We start from the raw sequence: 22,729 nt of genomic DNA, 5'->3' as shown, positions 1-22,729 counted from the left end.
CAAAAGACGTGCTCGGGAATCGTAATTTGAGTTTCTGACGAAGTACGAAGGATGCGATAGACGACAGAACATACGTGAAGATGGATATTATACATAGCTTCTCGGGCAAAATTTATATAAAGTCACTGATCGAGGTGATGTCCATAGTAACTTCAAATTCATCTTCACCGATAAATTCACAAGAAAGCTAATGAGTGGCAAGTAATTTAACGAAAAATCCAGTTTTTCATGACTAACAAGGCTAGAAATTCCAAAATAAACAAGCAGGAGTGCCTTAGCAAAACGTATTGTTCCGTACATTAAAGCTTACAATGGCCTGATTTGGCAAGCTACCATTACAGGGAAAAAAATTTACAGTGGTATCTAGACAACGGGGTGGATTTTTTCGAAACGGATATCAATCCACCCAGCTGCCCTGAATTCTACCCAATTGAAAAATATTAGACAATTGTGTAGGTTCGACCTTATCGTATACGATTCCACTATGGGCAAAAACCAGCCGAAGAACGGACCCAATTAAGATATGGCCGGTTTTATGCCCACCGCTTTCCTGTTTGTTAGCGGGAAGTGCTCCATTTTGCTCATTTTGCCCTATTTTTAACATTTGTTACCCTTTTTGGACTATACCAAGCCAGGCTTTGAGAAAACAAAACATAAAAATCGAATTACTTTGTGTAAAGAAGTCCACAGAATTGAATAGGGTTAACCCCGTTTAGTTTAGAGCGAGATCATTGCTTTGAGGCTCAAAGACTTCAGCTTCTGAAGCAGCGGAACGGTCGTTACGTAGCTATCGAAATACATGCAACTTTTTGCAAGTTAAGTTTTTACTAACCACAACAGATATAGCGGAATGTCCAGATTGGCTCAAAAAACATCCAAATGTTGATCCAAGAATTTGTCTTAGAAAATCCCGTAGTTGAATACATCATTTGACCCACTTTTTTATATCCATCTAACTCCACCCATCTACTAACAACAATTCCTTTCCCGAAATACTTGTGAAGATGCAGAGGATTGCCTGGTCTTTAGTAGCAACAAGTATTGGACTAACATTCCCATTGCCATCCCACCAGAACCTGCATTCGGACGTGGTCGGCGTCGGTATTGATCAGCATGCAGGGACCTGATAAGGTTGCACAATGAGAAATAGCGTGCTGTCCCAAGTATGCTTTTTCCAGCCATCATTTTGGAATTTTTATCGGTCCTGGTCAATAACGGAGTAGCAGCACACGGGTGGTATTCCATGTTTATGCTTATGCTTATGTTTCGTATAGGGTAGCACCGGGCTACTCTACACAGGTATATGTAAAGATCGCATTAAGTAAATAAATTCCTCCAAAATTCAATGATCATTAAAGACAATGTGTTTCGTAACAACAAGAATTGAGAGGAACAGCTGCTACTGCTCAAGAAGAGGATACGTGATGTAGAAAACAGATGGAAGTGAGAAAGTTGGATGAGAATACCGAGATTGTGTAGTTTTTCTCACTACCTCGTTGATTGAAAAATAATTCAAATATGAATAAGCGAAACCCATTTTCAGTTAAAATTATATCTCGATAAGAAACCTGGAATTTTATTAGACACACAAACCTGGGAAAATTGGTTTTTCGTATCGAGTTGCCACCCTCTTTCAGTTGCCACCCCCTTTCAGTAACCCCCTCTTGTCACTTGTACTACTGCTATCGTTTCAAATGCAAGAGACACGCCCTCTTTACCCATTTGTACCTTCCTCTCCCCCTTATAAGAGAGCGCGCACCTTCTGTCAACCCCCCCGCGCTGATTCTGTTATGTCAAAGAACATTTGCGTCAAGTTTGATGACGAACCGTTCATGCATCCCGGGGTTATAGCGGAATATATAGGTAAGGCTTAAAACTAAATTTGTGGCCTGGGTAATCTCTAGAACACCATTCTTCAAAACTTTACCAGGCACTGCAGTTTAGTACAATCGGTAGAAAATGAGCGAGAGGCTGGAAAAGTGAAAGTTCCTTGACAGCAAACAGCAATGGTCCTAAATTGCTTCCTTACGGCATAGTAAAACTGAGTCCTTTTAATTCGGCTTTACTTTATGCGACCTCTATAGATACATGTATTTCAATTACGATTTATAACCTTCATCAGTGTACAAGAAAAAAATTGATCTGAAACTCATTGCTTCGTATGATCAAAATATTCGTAGTTTTGTGTTTTCGTGGTGCGCAGATCAAGAAGACCCTCGTATTTTTCTATATTTTTTGAAAAACTGAGAAATTTTTAGTTAACATATATTAAATTAAAAAGTGTAGGGGAAAAACGTCTTCAGTGAGACGCTTTTTTGGTACACCAAACCATTGAAAATCTTTTCAGTAAAAACGCAATAAACTGCCTTAATCGAATCTTCCAGCAAAACTGACGCCAACTTTTTAACCGAAACATGTCAACACAAATCCCAACAGTGCGACCGTGCTCTCACTGTCGTTCTGTTCGTTTGCAAATGAGTTTGGTGTGTAGCTGGCTACTCGCCCCATTCCTAACGTGATGTTGCCAGACTCAAAAATTCATTCAGCAAAACTTGTTCCCGCGTCGACAGCAAATCGCCTCAGCAACGGCGACGATTCTGTTAGTATCCATTCAAGCAAAATATACTCTCGCCTCGTCGACTACACTGTAGATAAAGCAATACACCATCCCACAGGCTAATACGGCGACGACGACGACGACGACGCCGAGAGACCAAACAGCGACCACTCTCAAGATGTTGCACCACCCAACAAACGTCTTCGTATTTGTTGGTCGCTCACTGAACTGTGCCGGGAAGCGCGTACGCTCTCTAGTGGCAATAACTTCTTACACTAGCCAGCAGCAGCGTAAACGGAAGAGGGTTTCGAGGCTCGGCCATGAGAGTGCAGCCATTCATATGTACCTAGTTAGGTACGGGTAAAGATGTATAATTCAGGCAAGCCCCATCACGTGTTGGCGTACAACGAAATCTCGTACCGTCAGGGAAGTGGACACAATTATATCTGGTTCACGAAACTACAGATTCTTGTGTAACAGAATTGTATACCAAATGGCTAACTTAAATACAGTCATGCATGACATAGGGAAAAAAACGGAATTAACGTTACCGACAATTATGTCATTTCTCGGCAGGTTTTTTTTTCCAGGACAGGAAATGACAATCCTCCATATGAACAAGTGATCAAAATCAACTTCATCCCATCATCATCATCGCAACGATTGGCGCTGTGTACGTTCCCCAATTGGCCGGGGAAAGTTTCCGACATGTGCGCATGGGTTTTTCCCGTGGCGTACATTCTCCGAGCGGGTTTCGTCCGATAAATCCCATTCGGTATTGGTAGATACTGGTGGTGGTGCTGCCGGTGCTGGTGATGGTACCACCAGCAGCAGCTGCTGCTGGCGAGCTCCTCCGAGGTTCGACGTCGTTTCGGTTGTAAAACTAGGTGGGCGCAAGGTCAATGTGAAAAATATTCCCTCAGTGGATGGATAGTAAACAAAGAAATCGGAAGGTCTGGTCTCTCTACCGCATCTGTCGCATCGTCGCGATTACAGAGCTGAACGTGGCGCAGCTTTGTGTTTGTAAAATCAAATTCGTCGATGAACGTAACAAACAAGTGAAACAGCAGCAGTTTGCCGCAGCAATTCGCGAACACTGCGATTGTGATGGATGTCGTGCATTATCGTGTGTTTATTCTGTTTTGTCATAATGTGTGGTAACTTTTTTAACGAACCATCAAACCACAGCAAATATCATCACTGTTTGTTTTAAATATATTTTTTAGCTGTTACGTACATAATGCAACAATAACGTAAGCCTAAAAATACCAACATCTGAGCGTAAATGATGCGGAGAAGGCGATTTTTTGGTTTTTTACTTCCTTCTAAACGCAAATATGATTCGAGGGGTCCCACATGGATTTTTAAAATGGTTTTAAAATAGATAAGTTGCTCATTGAAATATGGTTTTGGTAGAAACGGTTAATAAAGTTATAAAGTTTATTTCTAATTTCCGTCATAGTAAGTAAAACCATTCTAATTTTCATCAATTGTTGGCTGGATTTAATGAATACTCCAAAAGTTCTTTTGCTAATTTGACTAATATACACTTACCTTCCGATCCGTGAACTTTGAAATCACTGAAAAGCGATTATTAGAGCATATTAGTGAAATTACGCAACTGACTTTATTTCTTAAATTCGTCGTACCGTTTTAAAATCCGTCCATCAAAATTTTTCATCGTCCTAACTAAAAATCACAATGTTTACGAAGCTAACGCGCATGTATTTGTGTAGGACGGCATGACAAATGTTATTCTGCAAAATTTCTGCAGATCAGGCAAGTTTTCCTGGCTGTAGAATAACGACAATGCCTTGCGTGAGTTATTTTCATTTATGGCAGTGGTCGACATTTTCTTCTTCGTCACATGAAAAAACGTAGGAAATTTGGCTTGTAGAACTTCTTTAATGATAAAAAGCATCCAAATAAATCTCAGCTCACTTTGATTGATCGCGTATGATAGACAACAAACTAAAATATTAGGGAATAACTAGTTTTGCATTGTGTGTCATAAAAATGCTGATTTTTTTTAGAATTTGTGTTGGATAGGACGGGAATAGGCAATTACGACGACGCAGCAACATACCCTATACACAATGAAATCATTTTTAAGGAAAAAATTTATATTCCATATCGGCTGTACATGGATCAAAGCTGTTCTAATTCAGTGCTTTATAGCAAAAACTTACCTTACAACAACCATGCGATCATGTAACATAAATTTTTTCGTTAATCTCGAATCCAAATTTTATTTTGATTGGAGCTTTTATCGGGAATCTCATCAAACTAATATAGGCCATCGATTCTTTTTTCTTCGACGCGTGGAATAAAGAAGTGGACTCACCGCAGATTCTTGGGTTTCTAATGTTCAATTTTACTGATTTTCGGTAGACAAGCAGCTTGTGGTACACTCTACAGTAATATAAAATATACTCTAAACAAAAATAAAAATTATAGGGTTCTATTATGTAACTCATGTCCGGTGTCACTTTGCTCGGATGGGCTATTGTGGTATTATAGAAGTCGAGCTCGACGCGATTCCGGCGAGTAACTCGACTGAGTCTTCCGCTACAGAAAATTACTCGGTTTGTATAATGCCATCATTTCGCTCGACTCAACAATGACTGAATAGAATCGATTTTCTCGAGTCAGTTAACATGATAGGGCTCATAGTACGTAACTCGAGTCGAATGAATTTAGTGATTGAGTGACTTTCTTTCGAGTGGTCGACTTAGATAAATTACTCGATAAAATCGTGTCGAAATCGACATCTGTAATGCCAAAATACACCAGTCGAGCAAAGCGATACTTGACTTGACTTACAGAATAGGGCCGCTTGGCAGGTGTCCAGCACTACCCATTTTCGACGAATTTAATTTTATGGATTTTCAAGCCTAATTTTGGGAATAATACATAGTACCCTATTCTGATATTTTTGAGGGTTTTCGTCCATGATAATTATTGCAAAATGCTTAGTTGTACGATACTTCTACTATTGTAAATCAATGCACAATGGGCAAAAACGAGCTCGTAATCCCAAGAATTAGAATCCGTTGGTTTAGAATCTTACAAGATACCTATTCCTGTGTAAAAAGTGCAGGAAATCTATTGGCGCTAGTTTCATCCTGCGCAGACTTCGGGCAGTGGTCCAATTTGCCCCATTATCCCCAAAAACCATGATAAAAGCTAATTAAAGAGTATTAGAACTTATTTGCCGCCAGTGAAATGAACTCAAATAGCTTCCAAACATTGTCAAAACATCAGAAGAAACAAATCTCATTCATTCCATACTGTGCGAAATGCAAGAATAGGCAATTTTGCCCAATTCACCCCTAAATACATAGTAAACTTAATTAAAGCGCCTAAAACTAATTCAAAGACAGGAGAATAAACTCGAATAGTACCAGTACATTCGAAACACATCAGGAGAGCTGAATGTTATCGATTTACTACTGTGATGAATTCACAATCAGTTCGTTTGGCCTGATTCTCTCCTAGATCTTCAAAAATACGTTTATTTGCTATTGCGTAAAAATCGTAATTTTTGAACGATGGTGTCTTTAAAGAAGTTTATCCATAAAATACAGCACATCTTTTAAAATTATTAGGGTAATCTTATATTCATATATCAGGGTGATACAAACTTTTGTTTTTTTTAGGTCGTCCAAAAAAAAATTTTTCTCCAGAAAAATTGTAAAACACACTTAAATGAGCAACTTTGCTGAATATAGTAACTATATATCTTTTACTAGTTGCGAGATATAATGATTTGGTTAAAACGCACACTTAAAAATCAATTCTGCACTATAATTTTGAATCCAATTTTTTTATTGTTTTCTACTGTTCTTTAAAGTTAATCAGTATGATAAAATACACATTTTTTCTGAAGAGTGCTTTGCTTTTGTGTTAGCTTTAATTGCTTTAATTAGGGTGTATATGTATATGGGGTTGATTTGGGCAAAAAAGCATTTTCTTGCATTTCGCACAGTTTGAAATGGATGGGATCCCAAGTAACATTTTGGGTTTTATTGTACTCTTATGATGGCATTCAAGACCAAAATTAGTCTTGAAGACCGCCATAAGAGTATAATAAAACTCACATTGTTACTTGGGATTTGATTCCTCTGATGTTTTGAATATATTTGGAAGCTATTCGAGTTAGTTTTACGGGTGGCAAAGAAGTTTCAATATTATTTAATTAGCTTTTAGCATGACTTTTGGGGATAATAGGGCAAAATGGACCACTTCCCGAAGTCTGCGCAGGATGAAAACATCACCAATCGAATTCCTGCATTTTTTTACATAGGAATTAGTATCGTTTTTGCCCATTGTGCAATGGATGGGATTATCGTTGGGCACGGAAATGTGAACCACTCCTCCACTCCTAATCTTTACCAACGAGTTGCCGACCGTTAGTCGTCCGAGTTGTGGCGAAATCTGACAGTGAGCGCTTGCCGAATGTATATAAAATACCACAGTATCCGGAAGCAGTTCTGTTAAAGCCTCTTGTCTAAGAACAAATTATGACTAGTCTCCGCACTTGCTGATTTCTTTAGAGAGCGAGATCGGTTGAAAAGTAGGAAAAACATGGAGGACAAAAAGGGTCAGAAACACAATCAAGCACAAATACTAAGCAGTTCGCTCAATCAATAGCGATACTGCAAAAGAATGAAGCGCGAAATACAGAAAAATACAATATCAAAATAGATCAAAATACTGGTCGCAGTGATAATGTCCTTACAAAAATTGGAAATATTGATCATAGAAGGTGATAGTGTGCACGCAAAATATACATGATGATGTTTTTGTATATCAATCCGAAGGTTTATCGCTAGACGAACGAAACGGATAAAGTACGAAATGCTGGTGGATTAGCTGGATTCTGCTTCTGGCGGACGGGGATTGCTTGCTGGTCTCAGTGATACAACCCAAAGCTAACTGAGTAGTCCGAGGTCTGCGTTCCCAGACGAATTTTCTAACCGCGAACTAAGCAATTACTGGATTGAATACATTTTCGGATGCGCCATGCTATACAACCCTCGTACTACTATAGTGAATCTAAAAACAGGGAATTCAGGAGCTGAATGTATCTTACCTGTTATTCGCCCACACCGACATAGCTGCGTTTTGGAATTTGTTACTACGTGGCTGCGAAGTCACCCGGCATAACGTCAAAAAAGAGGAGGTAATCCAAATTCTGGACGTAAAAAGAGAGGATGTTAATTCAAATTTCGGACGTAAAAAAGTAAACCTAAAAAAGAAAACCACGTCAAATGAATGGTCGTAAAAAGAGATTCTAGTGTGTTCGATTACCTACTATCTGGGATCTGGATACCTAAGCATTACGCACCTGCAACAAAGCACCAACATGATCGATGAACTTGAAGTGAAAAAATCAGTGTTCCACCTTAGAAAAGTTGAAAACGCTGAAAAATATTAGTCCGAAATAGAGAGATGAATAGGAGAAAGGAAGTTTAAACAACTACGGCAACGCAACAACAGCACACAATAAAAAAAGTCCAAAGTTCATCTACTAGAAAATTTTGTAGTCAACTGATCATCAGAACAATTCACCGACGACGAACAGATCAACACATTCAACAAGGGACTAAACTACGCAGTGACAACGACACCAAACATCGAACACACCCAAAGAAGAACCGTGAAGTCCGCATCGTCAAGGAGCTGATAGAAAAATGAGTATACTACGTGAAGGCAGTCAAAAGAAACAAGGTGGTCGTAAAGGACAAGGAGGACTACGATAAACAGATGCTGGAATGGCCTAAAAATGGCCCATATAGTAAACAAGGAACCGACCCCTATCCGAAATAGTAAAACCAGTTATAATCGCACAATGGAAAATATCAGTCCGCGCTAGGAGACAGCATCGGAATACTATGAATATCACATCCTACATTATCCACAATTAAAGGAGAACCCCAAATGCACAAACCAGGAACCGAAATGCAGGTTATAATTACGGCAAACGGATCACCCAAGGAACAAATTGCCAACTGGTTGGTGACCGAGTTTTAAACAATGTCCATAAAATTCCCGAGCCGTTCTGTTAGCAGCACACAGGAATTCGTCGAGCATCTAAAAACATCGGGAGAACTAACAGAAGACGATATATTGGTCCATTTCGATGATAAGGCGCTATTCCCGCGCGTCCCTGTGGAAGAATCGATAAGCGTCTTAGAAGATTGGCTATCGAAACAACATAGAAACATAGTGTATGGCGGAGAACTACTTTACATTCGGGGGAAACTACTATGAATAGTTGTAAGGTGCACCAATGGGCAATCCACTATCATCGTTCCTGTGCGAACTGTTCATGGCTAGCTTTGAAAGTAAGCTGGAACAAAACCTGTTACTCCCGAAAAGATGTTGATGATATGTCGACTATCCCAGCTAACATTTTTGTATGTAGATAAAAATTATAAAGTAGCGCTACGTACATATATACATGCTAATAAATCGTATTTGATGCGCAAAATTGGCATATTCGTGGTATTTTGGAGGCGATATACGTGATGAGGAATAAACATACGCTTTTCATCGATATAAATAATTATATACGACAATATCAGATTAAGCCCGACCCGCTCCCTATTGCTGTACGATTCTGTGCTCAATATCGTATGAATGTCAGCTGTTATCATTATATACGACTGAAAATCAACTTAGGCGGACTTTATTCAGCTTTAGTTACGATTCCGATTTTGTTAAGAGGTATTTACGATAATTTTCGGTTATTGATGTGCGGGTTGATGCTAGCTGGGATGTTTTCAGCATAATCGAAAAAGGAGAACTGGAAACCATTCTAGCAGCCATAAACAGGACGCAAAAGAACATACACGTCACCTACGAGATGAAAAAAGAAGCGCACCCATTCAGCGCATACAGTTTTATCCCTGGTAGTATTCTTTTATCAGTCAGTCCATGGACATGACTACTGAGCTGCTGATAGTGTTTCTCTATCTCAGTTTTCTACCCTTCAAAACAATTCATTCATGAATTGCAGTGCTGAATGATTGCTCGACAAGCCTGTCACTTCATTTTCTTGCTCTTGACTGATATTTTAAATCTCAAAGTTTAGTTTTATAAAGTACCTGCTTTTTTTTAAATCAACCAAAATCTGGCTGAAAGAATTTAATTAAAACTTCGGAGCAATGTTAACGTTTACTGTAATTTCGTTTGCCGTTATCAGCAGTTCTAAATTAATGAATGATTCACATTTCATTTTATTCACTATTATCGAGAATGAATGAATGTAGAGAACAACACGAACATGAACGCAAGTGATTCGCGTGAATCGTTGTTTTCAGGTTGGCAATGCTGAGTTCATTTTAACATTAGCAGTATGTTGAGAATGACCAGTATTTTGCATCAATTCAGGCGTATTGCATAAATTGAATGTGAGATTTCTAAGCACTGCGTGTGATAAATGAAAAAATTTAAAAATATCGACTGAGCGAAGTACTAAGCAGTCTGATAAGTACCTGAAAAATGAACCACGGAGACGTTTTTTTGGCCAAAGTCGGTTTTATTTTTCAACATACTCTCCTTTTAGGTCGATACAGCGAGTCCAACGATTTTCTAACTTTTTGATACCGTCCGAAAAGTACTCGATCGGAAGGTCTCCAAAATACGCCTCAGTTTCAGCGACGAGCTCCTCATTTGAGTAAAAACACTTACCGGTGAGCCATCTCTTCAGGTTAAGAATTAAGTAATAGTCGCTGGGGGCCAAGTCTGGTGAATACGGTGGCTGAGGAACCAATTCGAAAGCGATTTCATGCAATTTTGCTTGTGCAACTAAGCATGAATGAACAGGCGCATTGTCGTGATGATAAAGCAGTTTTTTCTTCTTTAAATGCGTAAACATAAATGGCTGAAGTTTTGACAGGCGTCGTATGAAGGATCATGCTCGACAAAAATGGTTCACACTAGTGAATACTAATGCCATCTCTTAGAATTTTCAGGCAATCTGATAAGCCTAGTAATTTGCAGCCAAGAGGTGTTAAGCACTGTTTTTTCGTTAGTAAACAACTGCTTCAGCGACAAAAAAGCAGGATGTTTCTTCATCGCGTAACGAGCGATGAAAAATGTGCATTCGTTATGACAACATATAGAAAAAAGTGGTTACTCGTTCTGGGATGAGGATATGGTCATTCTTTTGTTACGTCAATTCAGCAAAATTACGCAACGAAGGTAAGAGCGTAAGAGCGAATCATCCGCATTAAACGAGAAAATCACTGAAAACGGTATCAAACCCAAACGTTGTGATTGAACCGAGCACTGCGCGAAAAACGGACGCAGTATGATAAAACGCGCGAAAAGTGATTCCACAGCATGACAACGCATGGCCTCATGTCGCCAAACCCATTATATCGTACTTCATCCACCATATTCCCAAGAGTTCACCATATTCCCAAGAGATGAAAATTAGAATGGTTTTACTTACTACGACGGGTATTAGAAATAAACCCTAAGTCAAAAATTTAGCTCTCTTTTACGATCACGTGTCCCTTGGTATCTTGAAGGGAGAACACAAATACGTTGTAATAGTTTCGCAAGAATTTACATTTTTGATCTGTCGGTTTTGATAGATCTTGTAGCATTTTTACTTATAGAACAGTAAAGCCAACCATAAAGAAATTTAACCTTCTTGCGTGACGGTCAAAGAATGCTTCTATCTCTTAAGCACACAGCTGGTCCCCCAATTTTTCCAATGTTTTCATAGAATTCTACGCATCTTGTGTGCCAGTCACCATCCCCTGTTAGCACATAGCACGAGAATTAGGTTCTAATTGTTACAACATATAGCATACTAATTTGCAACCGCACGAGCAGCCAATCGGAGTAAACAAAAATCACTGACGTAACGATTTTTATTAGCTTTGCTCTAACATGTGTGCCATGCCATGCCAACTCGATTAAATTTCGATACAACCGACGGGCGACGCGACGACGACCCGACATTACGCCGTTCTCCTCCGGCTGTCATAACACATTGTCGTCGTACGTGTACATTTTTTCCGTCCATCTTCCGTTGTTCGGTGCCGCTGTGCTGCCGCCCTCGCGACGAGTCGCGACATACACACATTCGTTGATGAAATTTTTCATTCATCGAATGAATGACTTTGACTTTAGTTCCCGGGTTGCGTTCGTCCCGTCGGCGACGAGGGCAAGTGAGTAGGTACAACACCGAACAGCTTGCGCTTCACTGGCAATGGGGGGCACCACAAAGCACACCCGATTAGCGAGCGACGTCGTGCGTGAGTGGTGTGCGTAGGGCGATCGAGCTTCTTTCCGTCTCGAGAATACGACTCATAGAATCGACTAAAAGTGGCTTCCTAATTGATCAATTGTGTGACCCGTTACCCTAACTTAAATGTATACTTAGCAGTGTACCTTGACATCGGTCGATTGACGGTTTGTTTGTTTCAACACATCGCGTACATTTGACATATGTACAACATTTGACATTTTAAAAAGTTGTACGTATCTACAGTCACATGCATAACGACGATGTGTGTATCAGCCATTCTTGTTAAGCGGAAGATTAAACACACCTCGTAAAACTCTCGAAGGAAATTTAAACCGTATTTATCGCACTTACTCATCTCTTTCATTTGGAAACATCATTGCATTATTCTGCTTCTATCGATTCAATTATATGACCATTACATCATGCATTAACCAGAAACGTTTTTTTCTTCTTTCACTTGATTATTTCCAGGCCAGTGCAACACTAACCAGGTACTCTGCCGAACGGACCAACGCAACGGGTTGAGCTTTCTCAATCGTTTTGCCTTTGATGTGTAGTTTGGGGATTCGAACCCGCTGCTGGTTGGGGAGTGGTGGCGGTTGATAAAGGAGCCACAGCAGAAAGTGCAAACGAGCAAAGATTTTTTTTTTCTGCGGTACCCTCTTCCCTCGCAGCATGGGTCGAGATCGAGAAATGGAAAATTTACGTTTAGCAGTGAAGTGTTGTGCGATTTTCGTTTCAATGTATTGTGAACGATAGTGATAGTGGGAGAGAAGAAGGCAAGGCAAAACCGAAAAGAACAACAAATCTTATCATCGCCCAAAGCGTAATATGCATGTATCAACAACACACTCAACAGGCACGAGCTACAGTAACAACAGCAGCAGCAGCAGCAACAGCAACGAACGAGGCGTGAACTTAGTAAGTGACTCTATAGCAGCAGCAGCGCCCGGTCCCGTGTCGACAAATCCGGACAGTCAGTACCGTTACCGGCGACAGTCGGCCAGCAGGGCTACTCCCAGCGGCGGCGGTGATGATCAAGGTCATCAGCAACAGCAGCAGCAGCAGCAGCAAGAGCAGAAACAACATCCACAACATCATCATGGTGCAATCGTAACTACAGAATGTGATACTGAAGCGGAGGTGAGTCACAGTCACAGTCAGTCACACCCGGTCAACCGATGATTGTTGTAGGGTACGGTTAATTCGCGCCACGCAATCTACTTCTCGAGCTCGAGTAGTTAGTGGAATATTGAGCTTGGATTGCAGGGCGCGATATTATGGCGCAGCCGACTTGTTTACTTTCGGTCTTTGTCGTCCGCTGGTGTCCTACCGGTGTGCGCTAGATGATGATCTAATTGGAGCCGAGAGAAAAATAATCGTGGATGACAATGTTAATCAAACAGCCGGCCGGCAATATTGCGGAATGTTATTTGCATCTTTGTTTTAAATTATTAGCGAATAATCTGACACGCGCAGATACGCTTACAGATAACTTCTTTCACACCAGCACGTTTGACCCTATTTTCGGGTACTTGCCTGATTTATGAAGACCTGCCAGGTGAGGTTTCAATAGATTGACATTACGGTATTATCTATCAATTTATGAAAGTTAGAACCAAAATTAAGTTATTGAAATGATGCAATGAAACGGAAAAAGTATCCTTTCACTTGCTGGTAAGGAATACAGCCGTTAAGGTCGAGCCAGCGACCATTAATCTATGTTGATGTGCGAGAAAATTGATGACGATCGTAAATTCCCAAATATATTAAAAATTACCTTAAAAACAGTATAAAAATTCACTACTGCATACAGCAATTCAATGCACGTCGAAAGGTAAATCAATTTGGTATTTTTCTGGAAATTTGTCGAACAGACGCAAGCAAGAGTTACGCTTCTGTCGGATGACGTCCGTCCGACAATTCTTACCGGGAAAATGCCCAGTCGGAGAAAATGCATTCCTGCACACTTTTTAGTAGCAATTCGGATGCCAACCGCTTCTATTTTACATTATAAACCGTAGTGAGTCATATAAGCTTTCTACATTAGTTAGATCCTGCGAAAAATGGGCAATACATTGAAGTTGCGCGTTTTGCTATTTTATCAACGCAGCAATGTGCCATCATCGATGATTTTCGAAACTGCTGCCAGCTGGATTCTGTGCGAAACAATTCAATCTTTGTTATCAAAGTAATAAATCATTTGCAATTTGTTTTCAAACTTGCAAAAAACATTTGTACAGGATATCATATTATTTCTTTACATTATTGTCAAATCAATTCGTGGCAAAAACAGTTGAAAATATGTATGAAAAACTTCACTCCACGATAGCATGACAAGTTTGGCAGCACTGCATGCATTTTTGCTGAAAAGTAAACAAACGTGACCATCTTTCGTACTTTTATGCAGCAGAAAAGCTTCAAAATGCCGTTTATTTAAAAAAAATAGTCGCGCGAGATCGAATCAAGATATGTTGTGTACTGAGTTCATATTATGCATAAGTCTAGGATACTGCCCGTTTGCTGCTACACTAGGATCTTATTTTACGTCCATTCATATTACGATCGTAGCACTAGCCCCACAATATACTATCTGTTTATATAAGAGGCTTATGTCTGTCGCCAAAACGAAGGGCGCGATATGTATTTTCGTGGTAATAATCGCCCACATTAAGCAAAGACTCAAACCAATCATACCAGATTACATTCAAGACGAGCAAAAGTAATGTAGTTGTACCTCATAGAGTTACATAGCATTAACGTTACATAGCGTACCTCCAATTTGCTCTCAATGGACAGCTCGACATAACTGCTCGATTCAAATGCTCGACTGGACTACTCGACTCAACTGCTCGACTGGACTACTCGACTCGACTGTTCGACTCGACTGTTCGACTCGACTGCTGGACTCAGCTGCTCAACGGTACTACTCGACTCAACTGCTCGAATAAACCGTTCGACTCGACAGCTCGAATGAACTGCTCGACTCGACTGCTCAAATGAAGTGTTCGACTCGACTGTTCGAATGAATTGCTCGATTCGACTGCTCGAATGAACTACTCGACTCGACTACTCGAATGAACTGCTAGACTCGACTACTCGAATGAACTGCTCGATTGAACTGCTCGAGTCGACAGCTCGATTCAACTGCTCGACTCGTCTACTCGAATGAACTGCTCGACTCAACTGTTTCACTTTACCGCTTGACCTGACTACTTGACTAAACCATTCGATTCGACTGCTCGACTAGACTACTCGTTTCAACTGCTCAATTGGACTACTTGACTTAATTGCTCGATTAAACTGCTCGATTTAACTGCTCGACGTGACTGCTCGTTCGAACTGTTTGACTGAACAGTTTGATTTAACTGCTCGAATAGACTGCTCGATTTGACTGCTCGACTTGACTGTTCGACTCGACTGCTCGGCCCAACTGATTGACTCGATTGCTTGATTCGACTGCTAGACTCGCCTGCTCAACTCGATTGCTTGTCGCGATATCATATGGTCGGTGTTAAATCAGACCGAACCAAGTCGCAAAATTTTAAAAAATGAGTTAATGATAGCAAACGATCAAGAATTTTCTAAGCAGCATGTTATTCTAATCAGACTACATAAATGTTAATATTTTTTTGAAACGATGGTTCTACAATTGATGAAGGGACGGTAAGGGAAAGTAATAAGGAAGGATTTTTTGGGAATGGAGGGGAAAGAGTGGAACGGAAGGGGGGGGGGGGGGTAATAGGTAGCTACGCCTAACAACATAAATGTTGCAAACAGCCAGAAGTTTTTATTAAGTTAAATAAAATCCAATACGACCATAAAAACTATTTGTTTCAGTTTCCGACTATGACTCTTTTATTTACAACTTCTTAGAGCTATATTATGCAATATAAGAACTCAAAGAACTAATACAAAGATTAAACATCCTCGCAAACACTGATCAATGGAATGTATCCACAGTCTTCCGGATTCTGAACAGACATTTATATTTTCCGGATCGTAAGATTCGGGCTCAACTAGTACTATAATAGCTGGCTGCGAAATCTGTCGTATAAAACCAGAAGGTTTAATTCAGAAAACAGAATGTGGCACCTAGGATTTGCTTTGTTTTGCATTTTACTTCCATTTTTCACGTCTGAAATGGGAATTAGCGTCTCGTTTTAAGTCCGAAATTTAAATTAACACCTTCTTTTTTTAATTTCAAAATTTGAATTAACTTCCTCTTTTTTCACATCCGAAAATTTAATTTACGTCCTCTCTTTTTAGTTCTAAAATTTGAAATAACGTTAACTCGTTTTACGTCCGAAACTTGAATTAACGTATCCTTTTTTTACGTCCGAAATTCGAACTAACGTCCTTTCTTTTCACGTCCGAAATTTTAATTAACATCCTTTCTTTTTATTTCTAAAATTTGAATTGAATTAACAACCTCTCGTTTTACGTTCAACATTTTAATTACCGCCCTCTTCTTTGAGTCCAAAATTTAAATTAACATCCTCTCTTTTTACGCTTTTGAAGTACACTAGAATCTCTTTCTCTAACGCCCACTTTTTTACGTCCAAATTTGAATTAACGTCCTCTCGTTTTACATCCGAAATTTGAATTAATGTCCCGTCGTTTATGTCCAAAATTTGAATTAACGTCGTCGTCAAAAATCATTAGGTGGTTGTACAAAATTCGAAAAAACATCACTTTTTTTTACGTCCAAAATTCGAATTAACGTCCACTTTTTTACGTCCAAAATTTGAATTAACGCCCTCTCGTTTTACGGCCAAAATTTGAATTAACGTCCTCTCCTTTCACGTCCAAAATTTGAATTAACGTCCTCTCGTTTCACGTCCAAAATTTGAATTAACGTTCTCTGTTTTTTACGTTCGAAATTAAAATAACATTCTTTCGTTCTACGTGCGCAATTTGAATTAATGTCCACTCGTTTTACGTCCAAAATTTGAATTAACATCCTCTCTTTACATTCAAAATTTTAATTAACGTCCTTTCATTTTACGTTCAAAATTCGAATTACCTTCCTCTTTTTATGACAAAACTTTTAACGTTCTCCAATAGTGGACGTATAACGATACTTCAGTAAACTTCGTTATTGGCCAGGACCGCTGAAAAATACAAATGATGACAGGAAAAGCGTAGGGTACGGGAGGGTATTCCCATCACGCTACTAATTTCGGCATACATTACCTTTTTTGGTTACACTTTCCCAAATAAAAACTTTGCCGCTATATAACAATACTGAAACGAATGTAGCACTCATAGGCTTTAATGTGTTATAACTATTTTCATAAAAATGTAAGTAGTTTGCTTAATTTTATTCAATAAACATCAAAACCACTGTTTTTCCACTAGCACGTAACCAGGCTGAAAAAAACTAGCAGCAATCGCTTACGCGTATCCGCTCTTGATGATGGTTTGGAAAACACACAATTATGATCACGTTTACTTATTCTAGAAACTAAACAGCTGTGAATATGCTATCACAGAACAATTCTACTTCTTTTTATCACGGAAGAACACAAAAATTCCCCTCTGATATGAAAATATAAATCAATTTTCATTCACTAGCCATTAACAGCATTTTGTTTTTAATTCCAGCGTATGGTGCGTTATTTACACTACTACCAATATATGTGCTGACATATCTGGTATCTGAGTGACAACTGGCGCTAGTATATATGAACGATTCAGTGATACACTAGCGCCAGCAGCAAGCTGTTGTCATTGCAAAACTAATTATCTTCAATGAGCCCGGAATGTAGGCAATAGCGAGAAGTTATCTATCGGTCTCTCTTTTCTTGTCTCTTTTGATCTGTTTTTGAAAAGCATTTAATTGGTGTGCTAGCTATTTCGGCCTGTCGGATTTAAAAAACACAGACACCACTATAGAAAATGAGCTCAATTTAGCCGCAGCGACTTCATCATTTCTCGCGACTATAACTCAAATTCAGTAGCGTTTTATTAAGACCAAAATACACGCCGATATTCAGCAAGTATTATTCTATCAACTGGTATAAAAATCTTGTCTCGAATAAATGTAGTTTCAACGTAGTTCCTGAATGTTGTTCAGGCTACCGCTTAATGGGCTGGAAATACCCACCCGTACCCTACTTGAGACAGTATGTTATTCGTCTTTTTACAACCTTATCAAGTGAGGCCCTGCATGGCGGTCAATACCGACGCCGACCACGGCCAAATGCGGTTCCTGGTGGGATGGAAAGGATTGTTAGTCCAATACTTTTTGCTACTAAAGGCCAAGAGGAATTCGCTGCATCTTCACAAATATTTATAAAATTATTCGTCACGGTTTCGAAGGAATTCTCGAGCTTTTCCTGTAATATGGCTCATTAGGCGGCGCACACTTTCTTCGTCCATCGTTTTGGCTATCTTATTCCACCGGGTCTTCATCTGATTGATGTCTTTGACAACTTTTCCCTTTGCCTTGAGTCTCCTCTTCATGATTGCCCAGTATTTCTCAATAGGGCGGAACTGGGGAGTTAAGGTCTTTCGGAACAAACTGGACCCCTGCATTCCATTCTTGAACGACTTTGCTGTAATGACAGCTTCCCAAATCTGGCCAAAACAGCACCGGATAGTGGTGGGATCGAATGTACGGCAAAATTCGTTTTTGGAGACACTCCTTTTGGTACAGTTCCGACGTCATTGTCTTATTTGTAACGAAAACTTTCGTTTTTCTGCCACAGCTGCAAATGCCCTGCCAAATCATAAATTTTCGTGCAAATTTGTCGGCAAAAACAAATTTACTTGGAACATCTCCCCGAGCCGTTGCCAAGTACAATTTTTGACCTGGCATTTGCCCGATGTCAGCCTTCTTGACATAGTTTTCGTCGTCCATCAGAAGACACCCGGTCGTATAACTTTCGAGCACGGATTTTGGCCACACTATTCTGTTTTATGGTTCGGTTTGGCTGTTTGCTAGCTTGATACGACTTGATTCCTTCACGCGGTCGAATTCTCCTCACGGTACTATGGGTAGCACCGAATTTTCTGGCCAAATCACGATCAGACAGATTGGGATTTCGTTTGATGGTCTTCAAAATCTTACCACGCACTTTCCTGTCGACGAATCGTCGTCAATGTTGCCTTATACCGTTTGATAACGCGCCATATGGTATTTAAGGGCAATTTCAAGATGCAGACCACAATGGATTTTCCAAATAACTGTGCACAATTTTTTCCCTTCTTTCGGTTTCCATGTTGTTTGTTTACAATATACTATCGTTTTGTGGAATGTCAAATCTACATAGGTGAAGCTAACAAAATTTCCGACACGTGGGCGCCAAGAATTCCAAATCCGTCCACCAAGAGCGCCACAATATGAGAAAAAGTTTGTTCCAATTCTAAATGAAGTAAGCTTTAGTCCATGATGCGATGTCGTAATTACTTTTACTTACGTACAGTAATTATCTACTTGTGTAGTGAAGTAATTACCTACTATTTTATTACAACTATTAATTAATTACTACTAATTACAACGAACACTGTGAGACATATTGGTAACTTGAAATTAGATTTATATTGAACTTATTAGAATAGAACTTCGAATAGAGCTTGAAATTGGACTCAAATTAGACTTGAAAGAGGAGATGAAAATGTAGTTAAATAATACTTGAAATGGGATTTGAAATTGCACATGTAATTAAATTGTACTTAAAATCATATGGAGCACATGGCGCTCTTTCGATCCGGTCGAGCCATCTCGCATGTTGAGCCCGTTTGTTCCTGGTACCGGTGGAGTTGTTAAGCAGAACTTTTTTCGTCACACTGTCGTCCGGCATCCTTACGTCGTGTCCGCCCCACCGTAGTCTATCGACTTTCGCTTGATGATGCGATGGGAATCTCTCCAAGCAGTATCTGTAGCCAGGGCCCGGCATCGTCGAAACAAATAAATGAAACTGACTTTCTCTTACCTTCGCTTCATACATGAAGTGACTTGCTTCATTTGTTGAACAGACCGTTTCAAGCAAGCTTCAGTTGAAGTTGGTGTCTGTTTCAATTGACGACGGCAGAAAGTCAGGCACGATTTGTCGACATTGACTAGGTTAACTTTAATAAGCGTTGCATTGTAGGAAATGTTACTCAAATTCAATTCATTTGCATTGAAAGTGGCTGGCCTGCTTCTGAATATTTGATAGAAAAGTACAAATGAAAAGTTGAAACCGATTGTCATGATGAAGTGAAACCCGTTTCGCTGACGCTGAATGAAGCCAGTTTGAAATTGAAGCGGTACTGCTTCTGTTGAAACCGAAGCTTCACTGCTTCATTGTTGAGTGACGCTATGCAATTGAAGGTAACGTTGTCGGGCCCTGTCTGTAGCTCGTAATTTATACTCCTCCGCTACTCTCCGCTTTTAGTTTGTACTCCGATAGGTCCGATTTGCCGCTTGAATGCGGCGCTGGATCTCCTTACTAGTGTTGTCCGCGATCCTCCTAGACTTCGCTTTCACTCTGGTGTAGATTGCCTCTGCCGTCGCAAAGTTCCTGGTTATGATATCAAAGTCATCTGCTGTTGGCTACCCTTGGCGAAAGTCGTGCCTCTCGTCTCGATACCCGCTCGTCGGATCACCCGCTCAAGAAGGATGTTAATCAGCATACAGGATAGACCGTCACCTCGCCGCAACCCTTGCCGCGTCTCAAAGGGACTCGAGAGTGTCCCCGAGACAATGTACCTGTGATCAGTCGCATCAGTTTATCCCGACCCCCCGGCATGTCGCCATTTTTCTGTGACTGAATCTAAAACGTCAAAAACACTGGGCGGGAAATCACTTCACAGAAAATCAATGCGACGGACACAGTTTGGCTGCCAAGAAAATGCAGTTTCTAGCATATTCGTATTTCCTTTTAAGGCGGTAGACGCTTGTAAAATCTTTTATCGCAGCAAAAATGGAGTTGATATCACTGTTGTCAATCAAAGTCGAATTGATTCAATTATTTGAAAATCATGTCTTCAATTTCTAATAGTTGAGGTGAATGACAGTCGCTATCACTGAGTTTTGCTCTGAAATGTAAACAATCTGTGTTAACTTTATTCTGTAACCGAAAAACGAAGAGAGTTTTCGTCGGAAAAAAGCCGAATCCGACCGGGAAAATATCAGGTAAAAGTCGGGATTTTTTCAAGGAGTTGTGTAGCCAGTGGCCACCCCGAAAGTATTTCCTGGACCTTTCATTAGGACTCTAGCCCTTGCTCTAAAGTTGTCTAGCACAATGCTCTAAGAATCGACTGAAGAAAACTTCTAAACTATCTAAAAGCAAATTCAATGTCGAGATTTATCGCCATTCAATGATAGGAAATTCTTCTCTATGCGCACTCTTAATATATTCACAGACATATCGTAATTTTGGAAACTTTTCAAAAAGCGCCAAGCTGGCCTGATGGTTCTTCCTAAACATTTTGCAACTTTCACGGGGTAACACAGGCGCGTAGTTTGCTTACACCAAGCGCCATTCTGAGCTTCCTTTCAGGTCATCATAAATGCAAATGAAAAGAAATTTCGCTGAAGAGGATGGGAGGAGTTTTTTCTTTCGTTGACCAAAGAAGAAAGAAACAGTATAAATCAACCTCATTAACTCTCCTTTTTTTCCGTGGTCACGTCGACGATCCAGGACGAAATTTGCAAATTTGAAAGTCATTTTACTCACATACACTGGCTTTAAATGTACTTTAACTTTAATTTGAATTTTAAATTTAACTTTCAATTTCAATGTTTGGTTCAATTTTGAAGAGAATAAACTATGAAACAGAAAAGCTCCACTCCGTTCCTAGGTGAATGAACCCACTTTTGTATGTTAATACATAGTAGTCAATCTGCTGTGTAACCTTCCCCATGAACATACTCATCTTTTCGGCTGTCATTTAGCGTAAGCGCAAAGGACAAAGAATTTAATCTCGTTTCACAGATCTTTAATCTGCTTCTGGGGGAATGATGAAACACTCGCCCCAGAGAGATCCCACCCTCTGCTGCGGATGGGGCTTGCTTAGCCCCATCAACAGAGCTCAGAGCTCGTATAATAAAATGTAGGGGAACCAACCAAGGTTCAACCACCGGTGAAGTATTTTTTGTATACCTAATACATTGTACGACCATCACACCACCGCGCACCGGTAATAGACATTTGAGCTAGTGAAAGAACTCAGGAAGTTGGGTACACAGTTGAATTCTTTTATGTTGAAAGCACTGCGATGATGTCTAATTATTTCAGTGAATTTGTAAATTCGCCACTAATGTAATGATTTTAATTTATTAGAAATTAAAACTCTTTGAACTCAAGCAATCGACTAGACTGCATTTCGTTTTCTTTTGTTTACATTTGAAGCTTATCACTAATAATTTCTAGTTGCTCCTCCTGACGTAACTAATTGAGTCCAAAGTAAAAATATGCTTTTGACTTGAAATTGTTCCTATAAGCTGGCGAAACCATCATCAAAAATTTCTGAGGACATCGAAAGTTAACTTTCTATTTCGGCAGGCTGCAAGCAAAATCGATCCGTATGAGACATAATTACAGTGCTGTCATAACGAACCTACTGCTGCACCTTGACAGCATCAATTCGTAACAGAGTGTTTATATCGCACTTGCACATTATTATACTTGCAAATGAGGCTGGATCAGGACGAAAGTATAGGGAGCGAATTTTTTAAGAAATAATTTAAATGTATTCCGGTACGACCGCATTCGGTGAGACTTATCTTGCCAATGAATAGTCTAAAAGCGCTGTCCTTCGAGCCTAGAAGGCTGACATCTAAAGGCAGGAAAGCATCTAAAGAAAAAGAAAATTAACGTAATCCTAGTCTTATCAATTTCACTTATCATTCCACGTTAATCGCTCCTAACCATAAACAAATAGTAAAAGCGTCAAAATCCGTTGGATCT

At 39.8% G+C, this 22,729-nt stretch overlaps 1 protein-coding gene across 9 annotated transcripts in view; it reads left to right on the top strand.

Moving 5' to 3' along the window:
• Positions 1–22,729, top strand: part of LOC128744127 (putative transcription factor capicua) — a 118,561-nt gene that overhangs the window by 28,253 nt on the left and 67,579 nt on the right. For all 9 annotated transcript variants that reach the window (XM_053840921.1, XM_053840922.1, XM_053840923.1 and 6 more), the window contains exon 2: positions 12,300–12,971. In XM_053840921.1, coding sequence (XP_053696896.1) covers positions 12,660–12,971 — 312 coding nt within the window. In that variant the 5' untranslated portion in view covers positions 12,300–12,659. The remainder of the gene's footprint in view (positions 1–12,299; positions 12,972–22,729) is intronic.

This window comes from Sabethes cyaneus, chromosome 3 (assembly GCF_943734655.1).
Source record: "Sabethes cyaneus chromosome 3, idSabCyanKW18_F2, whole genome shotgun sequence".
NCBI classification, from domain to species: domain Eukaryota; kingdom Metazoa; phylum Arthropoda; class Insecta; order Diptera; family Culicidae; genus Sabethes; species Sabethes cyaneus.
Note: the sequence above shows the minus strand (reverse complement) of the source record. Positions and strands in the feature narration are given on the sequence as shown.